Raw genomic sequence first — 15,957 nt, 5'->3', positions numbered from 1 at the left:
CATGACTTTAGAGAGCTTTTCCTCTGGCCAACCACAGGACCCCACCCCAAATCGCTGCCAAACTAACTCACCCCCAGGGACCCCCCAGGAGTCTGCTGTGGTCCACAGGATGGGCCACTATCACCCTCGTGTGCCGCCTGGAGGTCTTCCTGGCGGAGGTGGAGATCAAGGCGCTCCGAGGTTAGGGGTGGAGCTGCTGACTGAGGCTGATGCAGCCACCTGTTGGGGACGCCGAGGGCACTGGGCACAAGCTAGCCTGGGACAGCAGAGTGAGCGCAGAGCTGAGAGAGGGGGGTAGGGGCTGGGGCGTCACTCCGGGTCAAGGCAGCCTCCAGGGGGCCATGAATCCCATCTCAGTCTCGGTGACTGCCCTGGATGGGTGACAAAACAAGACAGCTTGGACAGGTGACCTCAGCGCTCGAGCCTCACTTGTAAAACGGGTGTCACGTGCCCTTCTCGGGCCGCTGTGAGGACCGGTCCCGTGCCTGGGGAGTCTGTGGCTGGTCTTGGGACAGCTACGATTGATAAGGGGGTGGCCTGGAAACACCCTTCCATCCTGCGGCCCTGAGGCAGTGGGGTCACCCTTACTGCCACCGGGTTCTGAGGGGCATTCGAGGCTGGGGTCTGGGGCGGGGGGGGGAGTGCCTGCTCACAATGAAGAATGAGCAAATCAGAGTGTCCAGACGACCCCTCCTCTTTCTCCTCTTCCTACTGCCACTCGGTGTCCATTGTAGGTGAAAGCACTATGCAAAAGACACAGTTCCTGTAGAGCCTTTCTTTGGTTTAATGTTTATTTATTCTTAAGAGAGCAAGAGTGTGAGTGGGGGCGGGGCAGAGAGAGAGGGAGACACAGAATCCGAAACAGGCTCCGGGCTCCGAGCTGTCAGCACAGAGCCCGACGCGGGGTTGGAACTCACAGGTCAGGAGCTGAAGTCAAATGCTTAACCGACGAAGCCACCCGGGCGCCCCAAGTCTTAAGAGGACAGAAGCCCCTGATCTCGGGGAGCCGGCCTTGTGCTCACAGGGCGGGTCTCCTGGTGGACATAAGCAATTTCAGGGGATAACACTGGCTCCGGTCACTCCAGAACCACGGTGGCTCACGACAAAACAGGACCCTTCCGCAATCACATCTGGACACTCAAACACGTCCCCCTGTCCCGGCGGGTGGGTCGGACCCTGTCCTTTTCCAGCTGTGGCTGGGCCTTAGCTGCCTCCTTCTGGGGAAGATGTATTAGGTTGCCCTCCAGGGCTGAGCCACGTCCCCCCAAATTCACATTCACCTCGATCTCCAGCAAGGACTTTATTTGGAAATGGGGTCTTTGCAGATGTAGTTAAGATGACAGCATCCTGGATTGGGGGGGGCCTACATCCAAGGACCGGTGGCCCCCTGAGGAAAGGAGAAAAGACACAGAGAAACACGAGGGAGGCCACGCAAAGAGGCAGGCAGAGACTGGAGCGACGCGGCCCCAAGCCAACGAGCACCGAGGGTCGCCAGCAACACCAGAAGCTGAGAGAGAGGCCTGGGACTGACTCTCCCCGGGGCCCGTCCGAGGGGCCGGCCCTGCCGACACCTTCCCTTCAGACTCTGGCCTCCAGACTGCGAGAGGAGGGGTTTCTGTGTCTCGGGCCACCCCGTTTGTGGCGCTCTGGGGGGCGGTCCCCCGGGAGACAGCGCGGTCACTGTCACCCTGCTTCCGGACCCAGAGCAGAGCCCCTCGGCCCACACAGCCCCTGCCAACGTGCTCCTACCGAGACACCTGACTCCCGCTTACGCCCGCCTTGTTCAACGACCCGTGTGCCCCGGTGGCCTGTGGCTGGAGGGCAGCGACGGCCGCGGATGCTGCGATCTCCTTGACCCTCCGACGCGGTGGGGCCACAACCGGATGGGTCTGGGGGGCCCTGGTGTGTCTGGAGCCCTCTCCTCCACGACCCCGACATGCCAGGCCGGGTGCCGGCGCCGCCTGCTCGGGTTCGAGCCCCCCCTCCCCCGTCAGAGCGTACACCAACACCTGGGCCTTCATTATCTCAAAGCACACAGAGAAACCTCTCTGGGGCCTAATGTCCCGCTAATGGGCGGGGAGGCCCAGCCCTCGTGGGCCTGAGGACAAGACTGGTTCACCGGAGGCCGCCTGCGAGCTGACATATTGGGGTTATTGATTTTCGCCAGGACGATCTATATGAGGCGCGTGGGGGCAGGCAGACCCACGCCTTAGGAAGAGCGGGGCCTTTCCCCCGGGGACCGAGGCCTGACCACGGGGGCGGCGGGGGCCCAGAGGTCCGTGAGGCCTGACGCTGCCCACAGCGGGGCCGGCGGGGAGCAGGTGCTGGGACACGTGCCGGGGTCCAAGCCCGGCAGCCTGAGTGCATCAGTCCCCGGCCCCACTCCAGCCGGGGGCTTGCGGCCCCCCACGCCGCTCGGCCTGGCCCTGGCCACCCGACACCAGGGTAGACATGTGTGGGCAGTGGTTCTGGGAAAGTGCGTCCACTGACCCAGGCCAGGGCTCCCCCAGACTGTCGCGCCCCAACCCAGCCTTGCCGGTAACGAAAGCAGGAGTTCAGCCCCCACTCGCGGACTCCTGGGTCCGTCCTGAACGTGGCTCAGACTCGGGAGCACCAAGGGTGTGGCTAATTCACGGACACGCCTACTAAGACCCCAGATCTGCTTCTTAAACCCCTCACGCCTGTCCCACACCTTCACCCCCTCAGGCTGTGCTTTGTGGGGCCCTAGCATCGATTGCTGCGACTAGCGCGGCTGCGCCCTCCTCGCACTCCAGCCTCCGGCCCAGATGCCCGCCCCGTGCTGTGCTGCCCAGGTTCCTCGTCCCAGACCTTTAACTGCTCCGGTGTCTGCCCTGCTCTAAAATTCTCCCTCTTAGGCTAGGGGTCCTCCGTGGTCTCTGGTCAGGCAGAAATAGAGCACTGAGATAATGCCAGCAGAGAAAGACAGGGCTGGCATTAGCGGACATCCCCTCGCCAGGCCCCCTGCAGGACCCGAAGCCTCCGTCAAAGCCCCAGCTCCACTGAGCAGGGGCCTGCGCCAGAGGCCAGGATGCAGAAGGAGGCCTGTGGGGTGGAGGGAAACAGGGCCATCAGGAAGGAGTGGGCCCTGGAGGGGGGGGGGGGGTGGGGGGGTGGTGACCGTCACGGGCCCGTCCGCACACTGAGATTTGTTCCGGCCACAGAGGGCATGGCTGAGGGCCCAGGCGGCCTGGGCCTCCTGTGGCCGGGAGGAAGGGCCCAGCTCCGCTGCCCGCCAGGAGGCCCTGCACAACACCCAACCCCACTTTCCAGCCCATGCTTCCGGCCGTGAGCGTCCCGTGGTTGCTGAGCCCAGGCAGAGGGGCTCAGAACAGCGCTGGTGACTGGCGTGCTGTCCTGGGGGTCGCAAGTCCAAAACGGCCCCCAATCCAGGTGCCTGCAGGGGAGAGCCGTTTGCTTGCGTTTCCCGGATCCGAGGCCCCTACGTTCCACCTTCAAAGCAGGCAGTGACCCTGCTTCTGTGGTCACGTGTCCCCTTCCAGCCCTGAGCTTCCTCTCTTGTAGGGCCCCCGCGATGACCCTGGACCCACAGGATCATCCACAATCACGTCTGCAGGGTCCCTTTGCCACGTGGAGTGACATGCCCACAGTACCCGGGGATGATGGCGGGGCTGTCCGTGGGGCCAGCCAACCATGGGGGTGCCAGCTCCCTGTGGCCTGGGCCTTTCCAGGCTGTCCTCTCTGGGGGATCCCCTGCGCTTCCCATGGACAGGCCGAGTGAGCTGTGGTCCCATCGGTGCCAAGCAATTGGCTTCACGAAGGAGGCCAATTCTCTGGTCACAAGGGCTGGGACTTCCTCGAGGGCAGGGCCACGCCTCACCTTGCTCAGAGCCTGGGGCAGGGCGCCCATGAGGACTGGAGGCTCCACCCAGACGGCACTCCCCTCGGGTCCCCGCGGCCCACCTTGGCCAACCGAGTGCGGTGAGCGCTGGCACCAGCTGACCCCCTTCCCGGGCCCGGGCCCCAGTCCTTCCCGACGAGCTGCAGGGGACACTGGGGCTCCAGTCTGGACACCTGGTGAGCCCCTCCCTGGGGTCCTGGGCTGTCCCAGAGGGCTGCTGCGGGACTGTGCTGGGCCACCCCACAGCAGACTGAGGTCCAAACATAGACTGGACTCACGACACAGACTGCCCGGGGCCTGGCGTCACCCCGGTCAGTGAACACAGGCCGTAGGGAGGCCTGCAGCCTTTCCCTGGCACGCGTAGGGGCCCTGCCTCCGGTGAACCACCTGCTTGTGGGATGTTGGCAGCTCCGTAGGTCTGCCCCTGCCAAGTCACCAGCCTGGCCCGGGGGGATGGCTTCATTTCCCTGAGTCCCCCAGAGCTGCGGGTTCTGACCAGGGGCTCCTGCATTGGGCCCTCCAGGTGCTCGAGAAATGACCGGCGGCAATCACCCACGGCCCCCACTTGCAGGAAAGGCCTGGGTCTGTGCCCACACCCCGTGTGTAACGGGGTGCCACTGGGTGGGATGGGGGCTGTCCCCTGCCTGAAGGGAACAGAGCCTGGAGCGGAGGCCAAGGGCCCGGGGAGGACGGGAGGGCATCGTGACCCTCCCAGGGAGCTGGAAGGGACATTAGGGGCCGGGTGCATGCCGGGGTGGGAGGGGGCCGCTGTCCTGTGCTCAGAACCTGGCTGGCCCACAAGCAGTGGTGGCTTTGAGCCGTGGCGGACGGGACCCTGGAGTCCTCCCAGCAGGCAGTGGGGGGGGGGGGTGCTCCAGGGGAGCAAAGCACCCGGCAGAAGCCGCCTCTGGTCCACCGGAACCTCGGAATGGAACCTTACGTGGAAATAGGGTCTTTGCAGATGTTACGAATATGAGGTCAGACTGCAGCCCAGCGGCCCCCGAATCCAACGACGAGCGTCCTTGTAAGAGAGGAACTGGGACGTGGCCCCGTGTGGATGGCGGCAGAGGCTGCCGGGACTCAGTCACCGCCAAGGAGCGCCGCAGCAGACGGTGGGGGAGAAGCGTGGCACGGGTTCCCACCTGGACAACACCCGCAGTTTGGGTGACCGACCACGGGGGGGGGCCCCGGACACTCGGGGAGCACCACACGCAGTCCCCCTGGGGGCCCGCTGATGGTGTAACCCGAGGGGAGGAGCACGCTCCACGGTGGGGGTGCGGTGGGGTGGGCGCCAAGCCCCCCAGAAAAAAGCTTGGCACCAGGGAAAGAGTGGTCATCTCAGCTTGGACCCTGGGGGTGAAGCCCTGTGTCGGGGGTGGGGCAGGGATACGCCTGCAGCTGTGGGACATAGGAGCCGGGGGAGGGGGCCGGGATGTGGGGCCCCCGGGGGTCCTGCTGGGGGAGGGATGAGACTGTTCACAGGGCCAGCAAGGCCTGGCGGTTAGAGGGGGCTGAGTGGGGGTTCCAGGGGGGCCCCCGCATGAGGCCACCACGGGGGCTGGTGGTCCCGCAGCTTCCTCTGCCGGCCTGCAGCACCCACCGTTTACCCAGAGAACTGCCCGGGCAGGATGTGCGCTGGAGAAGGGCTACTCCAGAAGTCAAAATAGCATGAAATTTAATTTTCCGCCTATTTGACAAAGCTTGGTCCGGGTCCCAGTCGGTGGCGGAGATAAGGGCCCTCGGCCCCGGGTGTGAGCCAGCTGGGCCTGCGGCAAACACTCCACGGTCCCCGGGCAGGTTGAGGCTCCCCCCGCGGGGCCCTGGTTGCCGGGCGCTAAAGCAAACGGGCTCTATTTGCCCAGTCTGCGATGACAATGCAGTCGCCAAATATTTGCCAGCCCGGCCGGCCTCGGAGCGCAGCTATAAATGCTGGAGCCCAGGTGGAGGCGGGCCCGCCCCGCGGGAGCTGCAGGCCTCCAGGTAGGAGCCCCACCGGGTGGCGGGCGGGATGCGGCCTCCCCCCCCTCCCCGGGAAGGCTGCGGGCCCTTCCCGCCAAGTGGGCTGTGGGGACCACCCACCAGGGGCCACGGAGGTCGGTTGGGGGTGGGGGAGGGCGGCGCTGAGGCACAGGGGTGCGGCTGAAGGAGGAGGAGCCCAAGGAGCCCAAGCTGGGGCCACGGGGACCCCTGGCAGGGAGGAGCCACAGCACAGCATGGCCCCTGCCCTCCCCAGGCCGGCCTGACCCTGAGTGACACCCAGCCTCCCTGGGGTGAGGGTTCCGACCACCCGGGGACCCCCTTCTCCCTCTCCCCACGTCACCCTCCCTTTCTGTGCTTTGCCAGGAGGCAAAAGGGCTCACCACCTGCCTGCCCGCTGCGAGGGCACCACCCCCCGGGGGGGGGTGACCGCTCCAAAGCTCAGAGTCAACCCCCTTTGGCATCAGGCCAGGGAGGGCCAGCACCTGCCCCCCCCCCCACCTCCTCAAACTCCCACCCCACACCTTCCCTGCCTCCTGCTGACCTGCTGACCCTGCCAAACCCCAGGTGCCCGGCCAGGGAGCAGAGAGATGAAAGCTTGGGACCCATCAGACGGCATGGGAGAAACAGCGCCCAGCTCTGAGCCTCCCCTAAGCCCCCGAGGCCCCCCGAAGCCATAAGGGCTCTGGGCCCTGGACCCAGCAGGCCGGCCGAGGCCGTCAGGCCCAGTTCCCGGGCTCAGTGTGGGCATCTTGGGGGCCCCCCTGCCAGCACCTGGGTAGATGCCACCTCGGCGGGCCTGTCCCATCAAGAGCCAGGGCGATTCCATGCTGGGACCAGGGCTCTGCTCCCCTGGGCTGGCACTCCCCTCGCCTGCCGCCTGCCCCATCTCCACGGTCCCAGCAGAGCCACCTCTACACCCCTTAGCTTCCTGTCCCCCACCCCTGCGATGCCCACCGCCCACGGTGCCCACGGTCCCAGGCTCTCTGCGAACCTCACCAGCTTCTGAGCGTGACACCCTCTGTAAGCACCAGTGTGGCTGCAAGGCCTGGGGACCTGACGGTCGACCTGTGCTCTCTCCGCCTCCCTCCCCAGCTGCACCTGCTGCCCCAGAGGCCCCAGAAGCTCGGGCCTTGAGGAGATGGCCGCAGGCGTGATCCGGCCTCTTTGCGACTTCCGGCTGCCCCTGCCCACCCACGGGCCCTTCCTGCCCTCAGACCCGGAGCCCCAAGAGACTTCTGAGGAGGAGGAGGAGGAGGAGGGGGAGGCGGGGGAGGAGGAGCTGGAGGGGGCGGGGCCAGAGGGCCGCAGCCCAGCCCCCCAGGCCTCAGGCTGGGCCCCAGAAGCAGCCCCCCGGGGTCCCAGCAGCCCCGAGAACCCCCTGCAGCTGCTGCACTTCTCCGAGCTCATCAGCGGCGACATCCAGCGGTACTTTGGCCGCAAGGACAGGGGGCAGGACCCGGACGCCGGTGACATCCGTGCAGACGGCAGCTCAGCCCAGGGCCTCCGCTGTGCTGACCTGGTGAACCGGGCTCCGCGTGGGCCCCCCGGCGGCGAGGAGGCTATGGAGCCCGGCGTCCTCTCCCCGAGGGGTCCCGAGGGGCAGGCACGCGGGCTGGGGCCCCTGGCCGAGCTCTTTGACTACGGGCTGCGGCAGTACTCAGGGCCCGGGGCCCCGGCCGGCCGCCGGCTACGGCTGGAGCGCAAGTACGGCCACATCGTCCCCATGACCCAGAGGAAGCTGCCGGTCTCCTTCTGGGAGGAGCCGGCGCCCGGCCCCCTGGGCCTGCTCCGCCCCGGCACGCCCGACTTCAGCGACCTGCTGGCCAGCTGGTCTGCGGAGACCGGCCCCGAACTGCCCGGCGGGGGCCCCCAGACCCTGGACGGGGTGCAGCTGGCCGAGGCCTAGCGAGTGGGCCGGGGTCGGGGGTGGGGGGCGGCCGGAGCAGCAGGCGTCTGGACTGTCACTGCTCTCTCGGAGGAGCCCCTGGGGCCCCCAACCATGGTGGCAGCCAGCAGAAGGAGCCAGCTCAGGTCGGGACGTGGCAGGCCCAGGGAGTCGGCCCCCAGCAGAGGCCCCCCGGGCAGGAGTCGCAGCCCCTCAGAGGTCGTGTGCTCAGGGGGTCTACACACTGTGCCTGGCTCTGGGCGAGGCCGTTCGCCACCCAGACATCCCTGAGGCCCCAGGTGGGCAGCAAAGGGCAGCTGTTCCCACCACCTGCCCACCCGCCCGGTCCTGGGGCTGCCCCTCCTTGAGGCCCCGAGGCAGGTGGCAGGGCCAGCCACGTGGGAAGAGCGAGGGCCTCCTTGGAGGCGGGAAGAAAGGGCGCTCCCCGAGCGTGGGAGCAAACGCGACATTCGCTCCCCAGATCGGGGCAGGGAGAGCTGCTTCCCGTGCCGGCCACCGCGCGGGCGTGACCCAGGGGACCCCAGACCCGGGCCAGCTGGCCCTCAAGGAGGCCTGCAGTGAGTGGCTGGGGCCCCGGGACGCCACGGCCGTCGGCAGGAAGGTCCAGGAAAGCCCTGGGTGGAGGGCTCACTGGGCTCGCGCTCCTGGGGGAGGGGACTCTGGACTCCGACAGCAACAGGAGCTGGCACGTTTATTTCCGGGAAAGGGACGCGGACGTGAGCGGGCGGGCGGGCTCCTGGCAGAGGGACCTCTCCGAGACCGCGCTCGCCCTCCGCTGCGCCACCCGGCTCGTGAGGACCGCCTTCCACTGCAGCCACCTGCCGGGAGACGCGGCTCACGCCTGCTGACCTCGGGGCCTCCCCGGCACCACCCTGACCTGGAGGGGTCTCCAGAGGGCGGCTTCCCTGCCCACCTCACGGCCTGATACACGCCCCAGCAGTTCATGGGGACCGCCTCTCCGGGGGCCGCGTCCTTGATGAAAAACCGCCGCCTCACCAGGGACCCGAGGACCCTCCTGCTGCCCAGCGTCAGCGCCCACGGGCCCTCCTCACTCCACAGCCGCACGACGCTCTCACGCAGGCTGGCCAACTCCTCCGCGCGCTGCGGACAAGGGCACCGTGAGGAGGGGCCAGCGCGGGAACGCAGGAATCTGGCCACTGGGGGCCCGACAGCAGACGGGATTTATCTCCCTCTGGATAAACCAGGGTCTTATCTACCGGGAAACCCCGCTCAGGCCAGACACGCAGATGGACAGACATGGGGAAGGCCACAAAGCCAGAGGTCGTGCCGGGGAGGGGGGAGGGGGGGCAGGGTCCACGGAGGGGCCACCTCTCTCACCAGCTTGGTTTCTGTATTAAACTTGAGGTTCTGGATGGTCTTGTTGTCTTGGATGCTGTTCTCCAGTTTCATTATTTGGTTCTGAAACTAAACACGGCCCTCGTCTGTTGGGCGGGGCGAACCCTCGGGCCTGAGGCTGGCCCCTACCCCCGTCCCCCCGTCACTCAGGCAGGAGCTGGCCCGTGACACGTGGGATCTGGGGCGCGTCACTCAGTCCAGGGTTCAGCCGGCGCCTGTCACCGTGATTGCTGGCAGCCCAATATCTGGGGACTCTGGACAGGTGTCCCCGCTCAGGGTGTCTTGGTTCTGGGGCCTCCCTGGGGGCCCCTCTGCCGAGTGTGATGGGCGCAGGGGCTCAGGGGTACCGTGACCAGCTTGCCCTGGATCTCCGCGATCTTGCGCCCGGGGTTGCCCTCCCTGAGCAGCTGAACAGAGGACAGCAGAGAGGCCAGCTCCTGCCGCACGGCCCCGACCTCGAACTCCCTGTAGGAACAGGAGGGTCTGGGCGGGGGTCCCAGGCCCAGGGCGTGCAGAGGGAAGAGGGCAGGGCGTGAGGGGGCGCCCAGCTTTGCCACCCCTCCAGCGGGAACTGGGGGGACCCCAGGGGGTGACAGAAGGCCAAGTGGAGGATGTGTGGGGGCTGCACTCGGTGGGGCCAAGCGCAGAGCTGGGGAGATGCGGGGGGCTGCGGGAGTAGGAGACTTGGGGACGCAGCAGGGCCGTTCTGAGGTCAGGAGCTGAGGCCTCACCTGGCCTTGCCCTCGGCCGAGATCTTGAGGTCTGAGTCGCTCTTGTGGAGGACGCACTTGTCGGACACGGCCTCTATCTGCAGCAGAGGCAAGGTAGGCGGGCAGCCGGGGCGGCACAGCGGGGTGGGGGTGGGGGGAGGCGCGGCGCCCGGCCCTCACCCACCTGCAGCGGCAGGCTGTCCACTCGCTCCCGCACCTCCCTCAGGTGCGCCTCAGCCTCCTTCTGACAGCGGACCAGGCCCTCCAGGGATTTCTGCTCTGAGCCTTCCCACTCTCTCTTTGCCTGGGACACGGCGGGGACAGGGAGGGGGGACAGATGGATGGACGGGGCCCACTGGAGCCAGAGTTGAACCCAGGCAGCAGAGAGCTCCGGAGGGGGCCGACTCTGAGCTCGTCCACCCAGTCCGCACACAGCCACTCTCCAGGGACCCGGGGACCCCGGGCAGGGCCCCCAGGCTGGGCAGAGCCATATCCGGAAGAAGGAGGCCCGGCTTGGCCCCGAGCCCACCAGGAGTCAGTCAGCAAGGGCACAACGGGCAGCCTGCCCACACCTGCAGGGGAGGGGTCTCGGGAGGCCCGGGGGGGCCCCGCCCCATAGCAGAAGGGTGGACATGTGGCCTTGGGAGGCTTGGGGGGCCCGGCCCCATAGTGGAAGGGTGGACGTGTATTCACAGCAGCGCCTTCCGTGGCCAGACCAGGGGGCGGTGCAGTGTCCATCAGCGGAAGAAAAGATAAGCTGGTCACACACTGTATGGGAGCATTGATAGGAAACGTCCAGAACAAGCAAATCCGCAGAGGTGGGCGTCAGATCAGCGGTCGCCAGGGGCCTCGGGGTAGGGAGTGACCACTAGCCACACCAGGGCTTCCTCTGTGGTGACAGGAAGGATCTACAAGTTATGTGGTGGTTGTCCAACCCTGAATACATGAGCAGCTGCGATCCCCACCCTTTCCCCACGCTAGGGGGGGGAATTAAAGGTCAACGACACTGTTACTAGAAAGAGGAAGAAACCCAAGGGCCAGGCCACCTTGCCGGCCCCTCTGGAATCCGCTTTGTGGTCGGGGCCACCATGGGCCTCGTGGACAGCAGCTGGGCAGGGGCGGGAGGTTTGGGACCGCCTGTCGGGCCTGCTCGCTCGGGCACTGGAGATGGCTGGGGCTGGGTGTGGGGTGCAGGTGACCCCCTCTGCTCCGCGTTCCCCTCTGCTCCGTGCTCCCCTCTGCTCCTGCTCCGCGCTCCGCTCGGCTCCGCGCTCACCTCGCTCAGCCGAAGGCTCAGTGTCTGCTCCTGCAGGTCCAGTCTCCAGCTCAGAGCCAGGAAGTGGTCACTCAGGTCCTTCACCTGCGTCTCCAGCTCGGCCAGCGACACCTCCAGGGCCTGGCTCTTCTCTCGTTGCTGCGGGGCGCTGGGCTGAGTGCAGGCACCTGGGGAGGCGGGGGCCCCACGGGGAGACCGACCCGGGCCCCGCGGCCCTCACCAGCTCCAGCGCGCCGTGCACCTCCCGCTGGGCCAGCTCCCCGGCCAGCTGCACGGCTTTCAGGTCCTCCCGCAGGCAGGTGGCCAGCTCCGCCGCCCGGCTCTCCTCCAGGTGCCCCTGGACGTCCCTGGGGGTCGGTGCCCAGACAGACCGCCCCTCAGCCGAGGCTGCCTGCCCGCCGAGGCGCTGGGTCAAGGCGGGGGCCTGGCGGCGGGCTCCAGAACCATCCGGGAGACCCGGGGAGCAGAGAAGGGTCACAGGGCCCACCAGGACGGGGGCTGTGTACAGTGGGGGCACGCTGAGTCCTCCGTGGGGGGGACGGGAGCCCCCATCAGCGGGGGCGGGGGGAGGAAGGGGTTGGGACACCCACCGGGCCTTCTGCTCGGCCAGGAGGATGCGGCTCAGGGACACCTGGTTCTGCCGTACGAACTTGGTCAGCTGGACCACGGCCCCGTCCAGGCCCCGGCACTGCTCCAGGAGGCGGCGTGCTTCCTGCTGCCGTGCGCAAGTGGCCCTGAGCCCAGGCGCCGGCCGGCCCGGCCCGGCCACCCCCAGCCCCTGCCCCCCTACTGCGCACCTCGTGCTGCCCCTGCAGGGCCCGGACGCGCTCCTCGGCCAGCTCCTGCAGCCCCCGCCACCTGCTGTCCAGCTCCTCCCGCAGGCCGCCCTCCGCCTTGAGCCGGGCGCTCTCCGAGACCTTCATCCTCTGTGGGGAGACCCGCCCCCGCCTGCCGTGAGTGGGGCCGTGGGGGGCCCGGCCCGGCCGCAGGTCCGCGGGCTCCCACCTTCTCCAGGGCCAGGAAGCTCTTCTGCAGGAAGCCGCACAGCTTGGCCTCTCTCTTGAGGAAGCGGAGGCTCATCTCCTCCCCGAGCTTGGTCACCTGGGCCTGCGGGGGGTCGGCGCGGCCGCCATGGGGTCGGACCTCCCTCCTCGCCACGTCCGCCCGCGGCCCCCCCGCCATCTCGGACTTCTCTGCTTTCTTGCCCAACCGGGCCCATCACAGAGGGGGCTCTGGGTCCTGTGTCCCCCACTGCCCCCGAGCCTCGCAGAGCTGGGCCTACCGCACCCTCCTGAGGAAGGCCAGCGCGGTGGGCGGGGGCCCCGTGTTCCCCCCAGAGCGCCAGGCACCAGGGCTGTGAAGGGTCTACAGGGTCCGGAACGCACTTGGTGCTCGTGGTGACCACCAGAGGCCACACCCAGGGAATCGCATCCTGAGCCGGGAGCCTCCGTGCGGGAAGCCGAGTAAGTACGAGCGCGCTCCACGTTCGCACACATCCACACGCATGTGCGCACACAGGGACGTGCGTGCATAGACCACACACGCTCCGAGCCCCGGGCTCCCGCCCCCTCCTCCCCGCAGGCAGCTGTGCCCTGGGCCCCGCCAGCCTTGTCCCTGCACATGGGGCGCTCTGGAGCAGGTCAGCACACGGTCTCTGTGAGAGCCCAAGGGTCTGTGCCTCAGTCTGTCCGCTCTGCGGTTACAGCACAAAAGCAGAAGCGGACGACAGTAAATGAGTGGGCTTTGCAGAACCGGGCGGAGGCCACAGGTCGCTGACCGGGCACCGGAGAGCGCTTGGGGAAGACGCGGGCGCTCGGAACCCGCCTGGCACGTCAGGAATCCGAGGGCCAGTGAGTGCCTCCCGGAGCTCCCGGCCGCAGCGGTGGGCAGGGTCTCGATGCAGCCAAGACGCCACCTTCCCGAAGGGCAGAGGAAGGGAGGCCACCGAAGCTGGGCAGCCGAGCTATGTGGGCAGCAGCTGGGAGCACTTGGCCCGCGCAGGCCCTGGTCTCTGTTTGCAGAGCTGAAGAGGCTGGGTCTGGAGATGTGCCTCCCGTGCCCTGCCCTGCCCGCCAGGGTCTCACGCAGCGGGGGCACCTGACCAGCCCAGGGCTGGGACCACACCGGGAGATGGCCGAGGAAGGGGCTTCAGGGCTACGACGTCCTATGTCCTGATTTGGGTGCTGGTCACAGGAGGGGGGCTGAGGGGCGGGGGCTAAGACAGGGCCACCGAGGTGTCATCTGTGCAGAAGGATGAGCTCGGTCTCAGCGCTTCCCAAATCGGCAGCCGTGGGCCACGTGCGGCTACTGGGCATCCGGAACGTGGCTCGCGTGACCGAGGGACCTAAAATGTTAGCTCGTTTCCACGGACGAAGCCACCTGTGGCTGGTGGCCACCTACCGGACGGGGCAGGACCGTGGGGGGACCACGTGGGCCCGGTCACGTGGGCGGGGAGGACACGGGCTACAGGTGCGGCGGTCTCTTCTGACGGACCCTCCTGGTGGCGGCTCGCCTGGCTGCCCGGGCCCGGCCTCCCTCCTGGTACCTGCGTCTTGGCCGCCTCAAGGTCTGCCCTCTGGCTCGCCTCCTCCTGGCTCTTCTGCAGACCGCTGCAGGCCGCTTCCCGGGACTGTTCCTCCCGCTCCAGCCTCCCAGCCAGCTCGGCCAACCTAGGGCAACGGCGAGGGTCACGGCAGCCCGGCCGGCCAGAGGGCCTGGCTGTGGGGCTACCGTGAAGTTTTCGGGGCCTCCGGACGCTGAGAGTCCCTCTCGAGGCCAGGCCTGCATCCGGCGGGGGCGGGGGGGGCCCAGGCTGACCTACAGGCCACCTGGGCAAACACAGACAAGGATAAGCCGCTGACTCCCGCGTACCCATGCGGGGACGTGACAGCAGCTTGGATGAGCGTGACTGATGGGGAAGAGAGCGGTAGGGATTCTGGACCTAACTCTCTTTTCCCCACGGAGGGTCCGGGGGGGGGGTCCGAGCCCTCCACCCTGCCGACCAGCAGCGTGGCACCAAGGGCCAGGGGACGCCTTCCCTGCCTCGGTGCCTCCTACCCACGTGATCACACGTGGGAAGTTCAGAGCCGGCCCCCAAGGAGGGAGGCAGGCGGGGCCCACCTGAGGCTGGCCTCCTGCTCGGTGTCCTTCCGCTCAGAGTCCTGGAGCGCCTGCTTCCTCCGGACCTGTGTCAGGGCTTCCCGGACCTCCACCAGCCTGGCACGCAAGAGCCACTGCTGCCTGGGGCCTGCCTGGCCCGCCCTCCTGGCCGCCTTTGGGGTTCAGGTCCCGGCCCAGGGGCCCCGGCAACGGGTCTCCCGCCCTTTCCTCTGCAGGTGCCACGGCCCACGCAAACCCAGACTTCTCGGGCTGGGCCGTGGACACACGCTGCTTACCAGAGCGAGGCGACCAGGACCCCAGGTTCCCGCCCCAGCCGCCGCTTTCCCAAAGCCCCTGACCTCCCCGCTGGGGTCCAGGCCATCGGTGTGGGGTACCTCCTGTCCAGGGCCTGCATCTGGGTCTGGTTCTGGGGGCTAGGAAACTGGAAGGAGGAAGGGCAGGCTGAGCCTCACAGCACGGCCGGCACCCACAGGGGCCGGGGAGCCCCACCCGTGGGTGGGGACGGCGGGCAGCTGACCTCGGGGGCCTCCTTCTCGGGGGCCCGGGCCACCCGCCGTAGGTCCTGCTGGAGCTTCTTCAGCTCCGAGTCCTGGAGTTGCACGCAGGCCCGCAGCCGGAGCGTTTCCCGGAGCAGGCTCAGCATGGCCGGCTCACAGCGGTCCCTGTGTTCCCGCAGGGACACCACCTCGGCCTGCAGGTCGGCCACCCTGGCCAGGGCGAGAAGCAGGCTGAGTCGGGCCGCGTGTGCCGGGGGGGGGGGGGTGGGGGCGGTAGGCAGCGTGGCTCTCCCTCCCCGGCTCCACACGGGCTCACCACTGCTCCAGCTGCTTCCAGGGCTTAGGGGGATCCTGCTCGGGGACGGACGTGGCAGACGCCGGGTGGCAGGACTCATACCTCTCGGAGATCGCCTCCAGACTCAAGAGCCCGGGGCTGGCCAGCTCCTCCTCCAGGGACAGCCCCAGGTCCCCCAGGGTGATGGTGCTCGCCTGGGAGGGGGGCGAAGCCCCGGATAAGGGGTGGCTAGCGGCCAGCTCTGTGAGAAGGCGACCTCCGGGCCGGCGAAGGCCCCCAGGTGGAGCTCAGGGTAACAGGGACTCAAATCCCTGTCCGCTGAGCTCAGTGTCCACTGCGCTCACCTCCACCCGTCCGGCTGAGTCACCCAGCGCAGCCCCGGCTGGGCTCGGCTCGCGCTGCCCCAGAGAGACCGGAGCCTGAGGACACACGGCACTAGGCAGCAGAAACGGGGCAGTGCTCTGCCTGCCCAGTTCCAGAGGGAGCCCCCGGGCAGCGAGGTGACCTGAGGGGTCAAGGAATTAGTGCCGTCCCGGGTGGCCCACACTCCTGCCCTCCTGGCTCGGCCCCCGTTGGTACCAGGCTCACCCGACACGGCTTCACCGGCAACCACCACCCGTGGCCTCAGCCGCTGCCCAGAGGCCCCGGGCCTCGCACCGGGGCGGCTGGACGGAGGCAGGGAAGGCCTCGGGGGGCACCCACCCTCGCGTCTCTCCTTCCGATCCAACAGCAAGGTAGACAGAGCCGCACGGCAGCAGGGGCTCTTCCGGAACCGTCTTTTCGTCACCAGAACCTTCGCACGTCACGGCCCAACTGCCAGTGGAACCCGGGCCCTCAACTCTCCCGGCAAGGCCTTCCCAACTGCCTGTTCCCAGAAAGACCCGAGAGGGCACCATTCAGCCGGCCAGGGCCGGGGCAGGGAGTGGCTGCTGGCCTG

The 15,957-nt window shown here is 68.0% G+C and overlaps 2 protein-coding genes across 2 annotated transcripts; one reads left to right on the top strand and one right to left on the bottom strand.

Moving 5' to 3' along the window:
- The first annotated feature begins 6,998 nt into the window (after positions 1-6,998).
- Positions 6,999-7,771, top strand: PERCC1 (proline and glutamate rich with coiled coil 1). Its single transcript, XM_047098056.1, has one exon. It carries the CDS (start codon positions 6,999-7,001, stop codon positions 7,764-7,766), a length of 768 nt encoding a protein of 255 aa, XP_046954012.1. The 3' UTR covers positions 7,767-7,771.
- A 583-nt stretch (positions 7,772-8,354) lies between these two features.
- On the bottom strand, positions 8,355-15,307 carry CCDC154 (coiled-coil domain containing 154; the record flags this gene model as incomplete). The annotated part of the gene is made up of 16 exons (XM_047098057.1): positions 8,355-8,584; positions 8,680-8,867; positions 9,105-9,191; positions 9,470-9,587; positions 9,854-9,930; positions 10,017-10,136; positions 11,109-11,246; positions 11,329-11,455; positions 11,699-11,823; positions 11,906-12,034; positions 12,114-12,215; positions 13,654-13,777; positions 14,229-14,324; positions 14,603-14,649; positions 14,746-14,935; positions 15,042-15,307. Coding segments are annotated over 16 exons (2,061 nt in total), but the record flags the coding sequence as incomplete, so codon positions are not given.
- Between the last annotated feature and the right edge of the window lie 650 nt (positions 15,308-15,957).

The sequence above is a fragment of the Lynx rufus genome, unplaced genomic scaffold (genome assembly GCF_022079265.1).
Source record: "Lynx rufus isolate CCGP_SWC_20201006 ecotype Redwood Valley unplaced genomic scaffold, mLynRuf1.p SCAF_43, whole genome shotgun sequence".
In the NCBI taxonomy this organism is placed as follows: Eukaryota; Metazoa; Chordata; class Mammalia; order Carnivora; family Felidae; genus Lynx; species Lynx rufus.
This window is presented reverse-complemented; position numbering and strand designations above follow the sequence as displayed.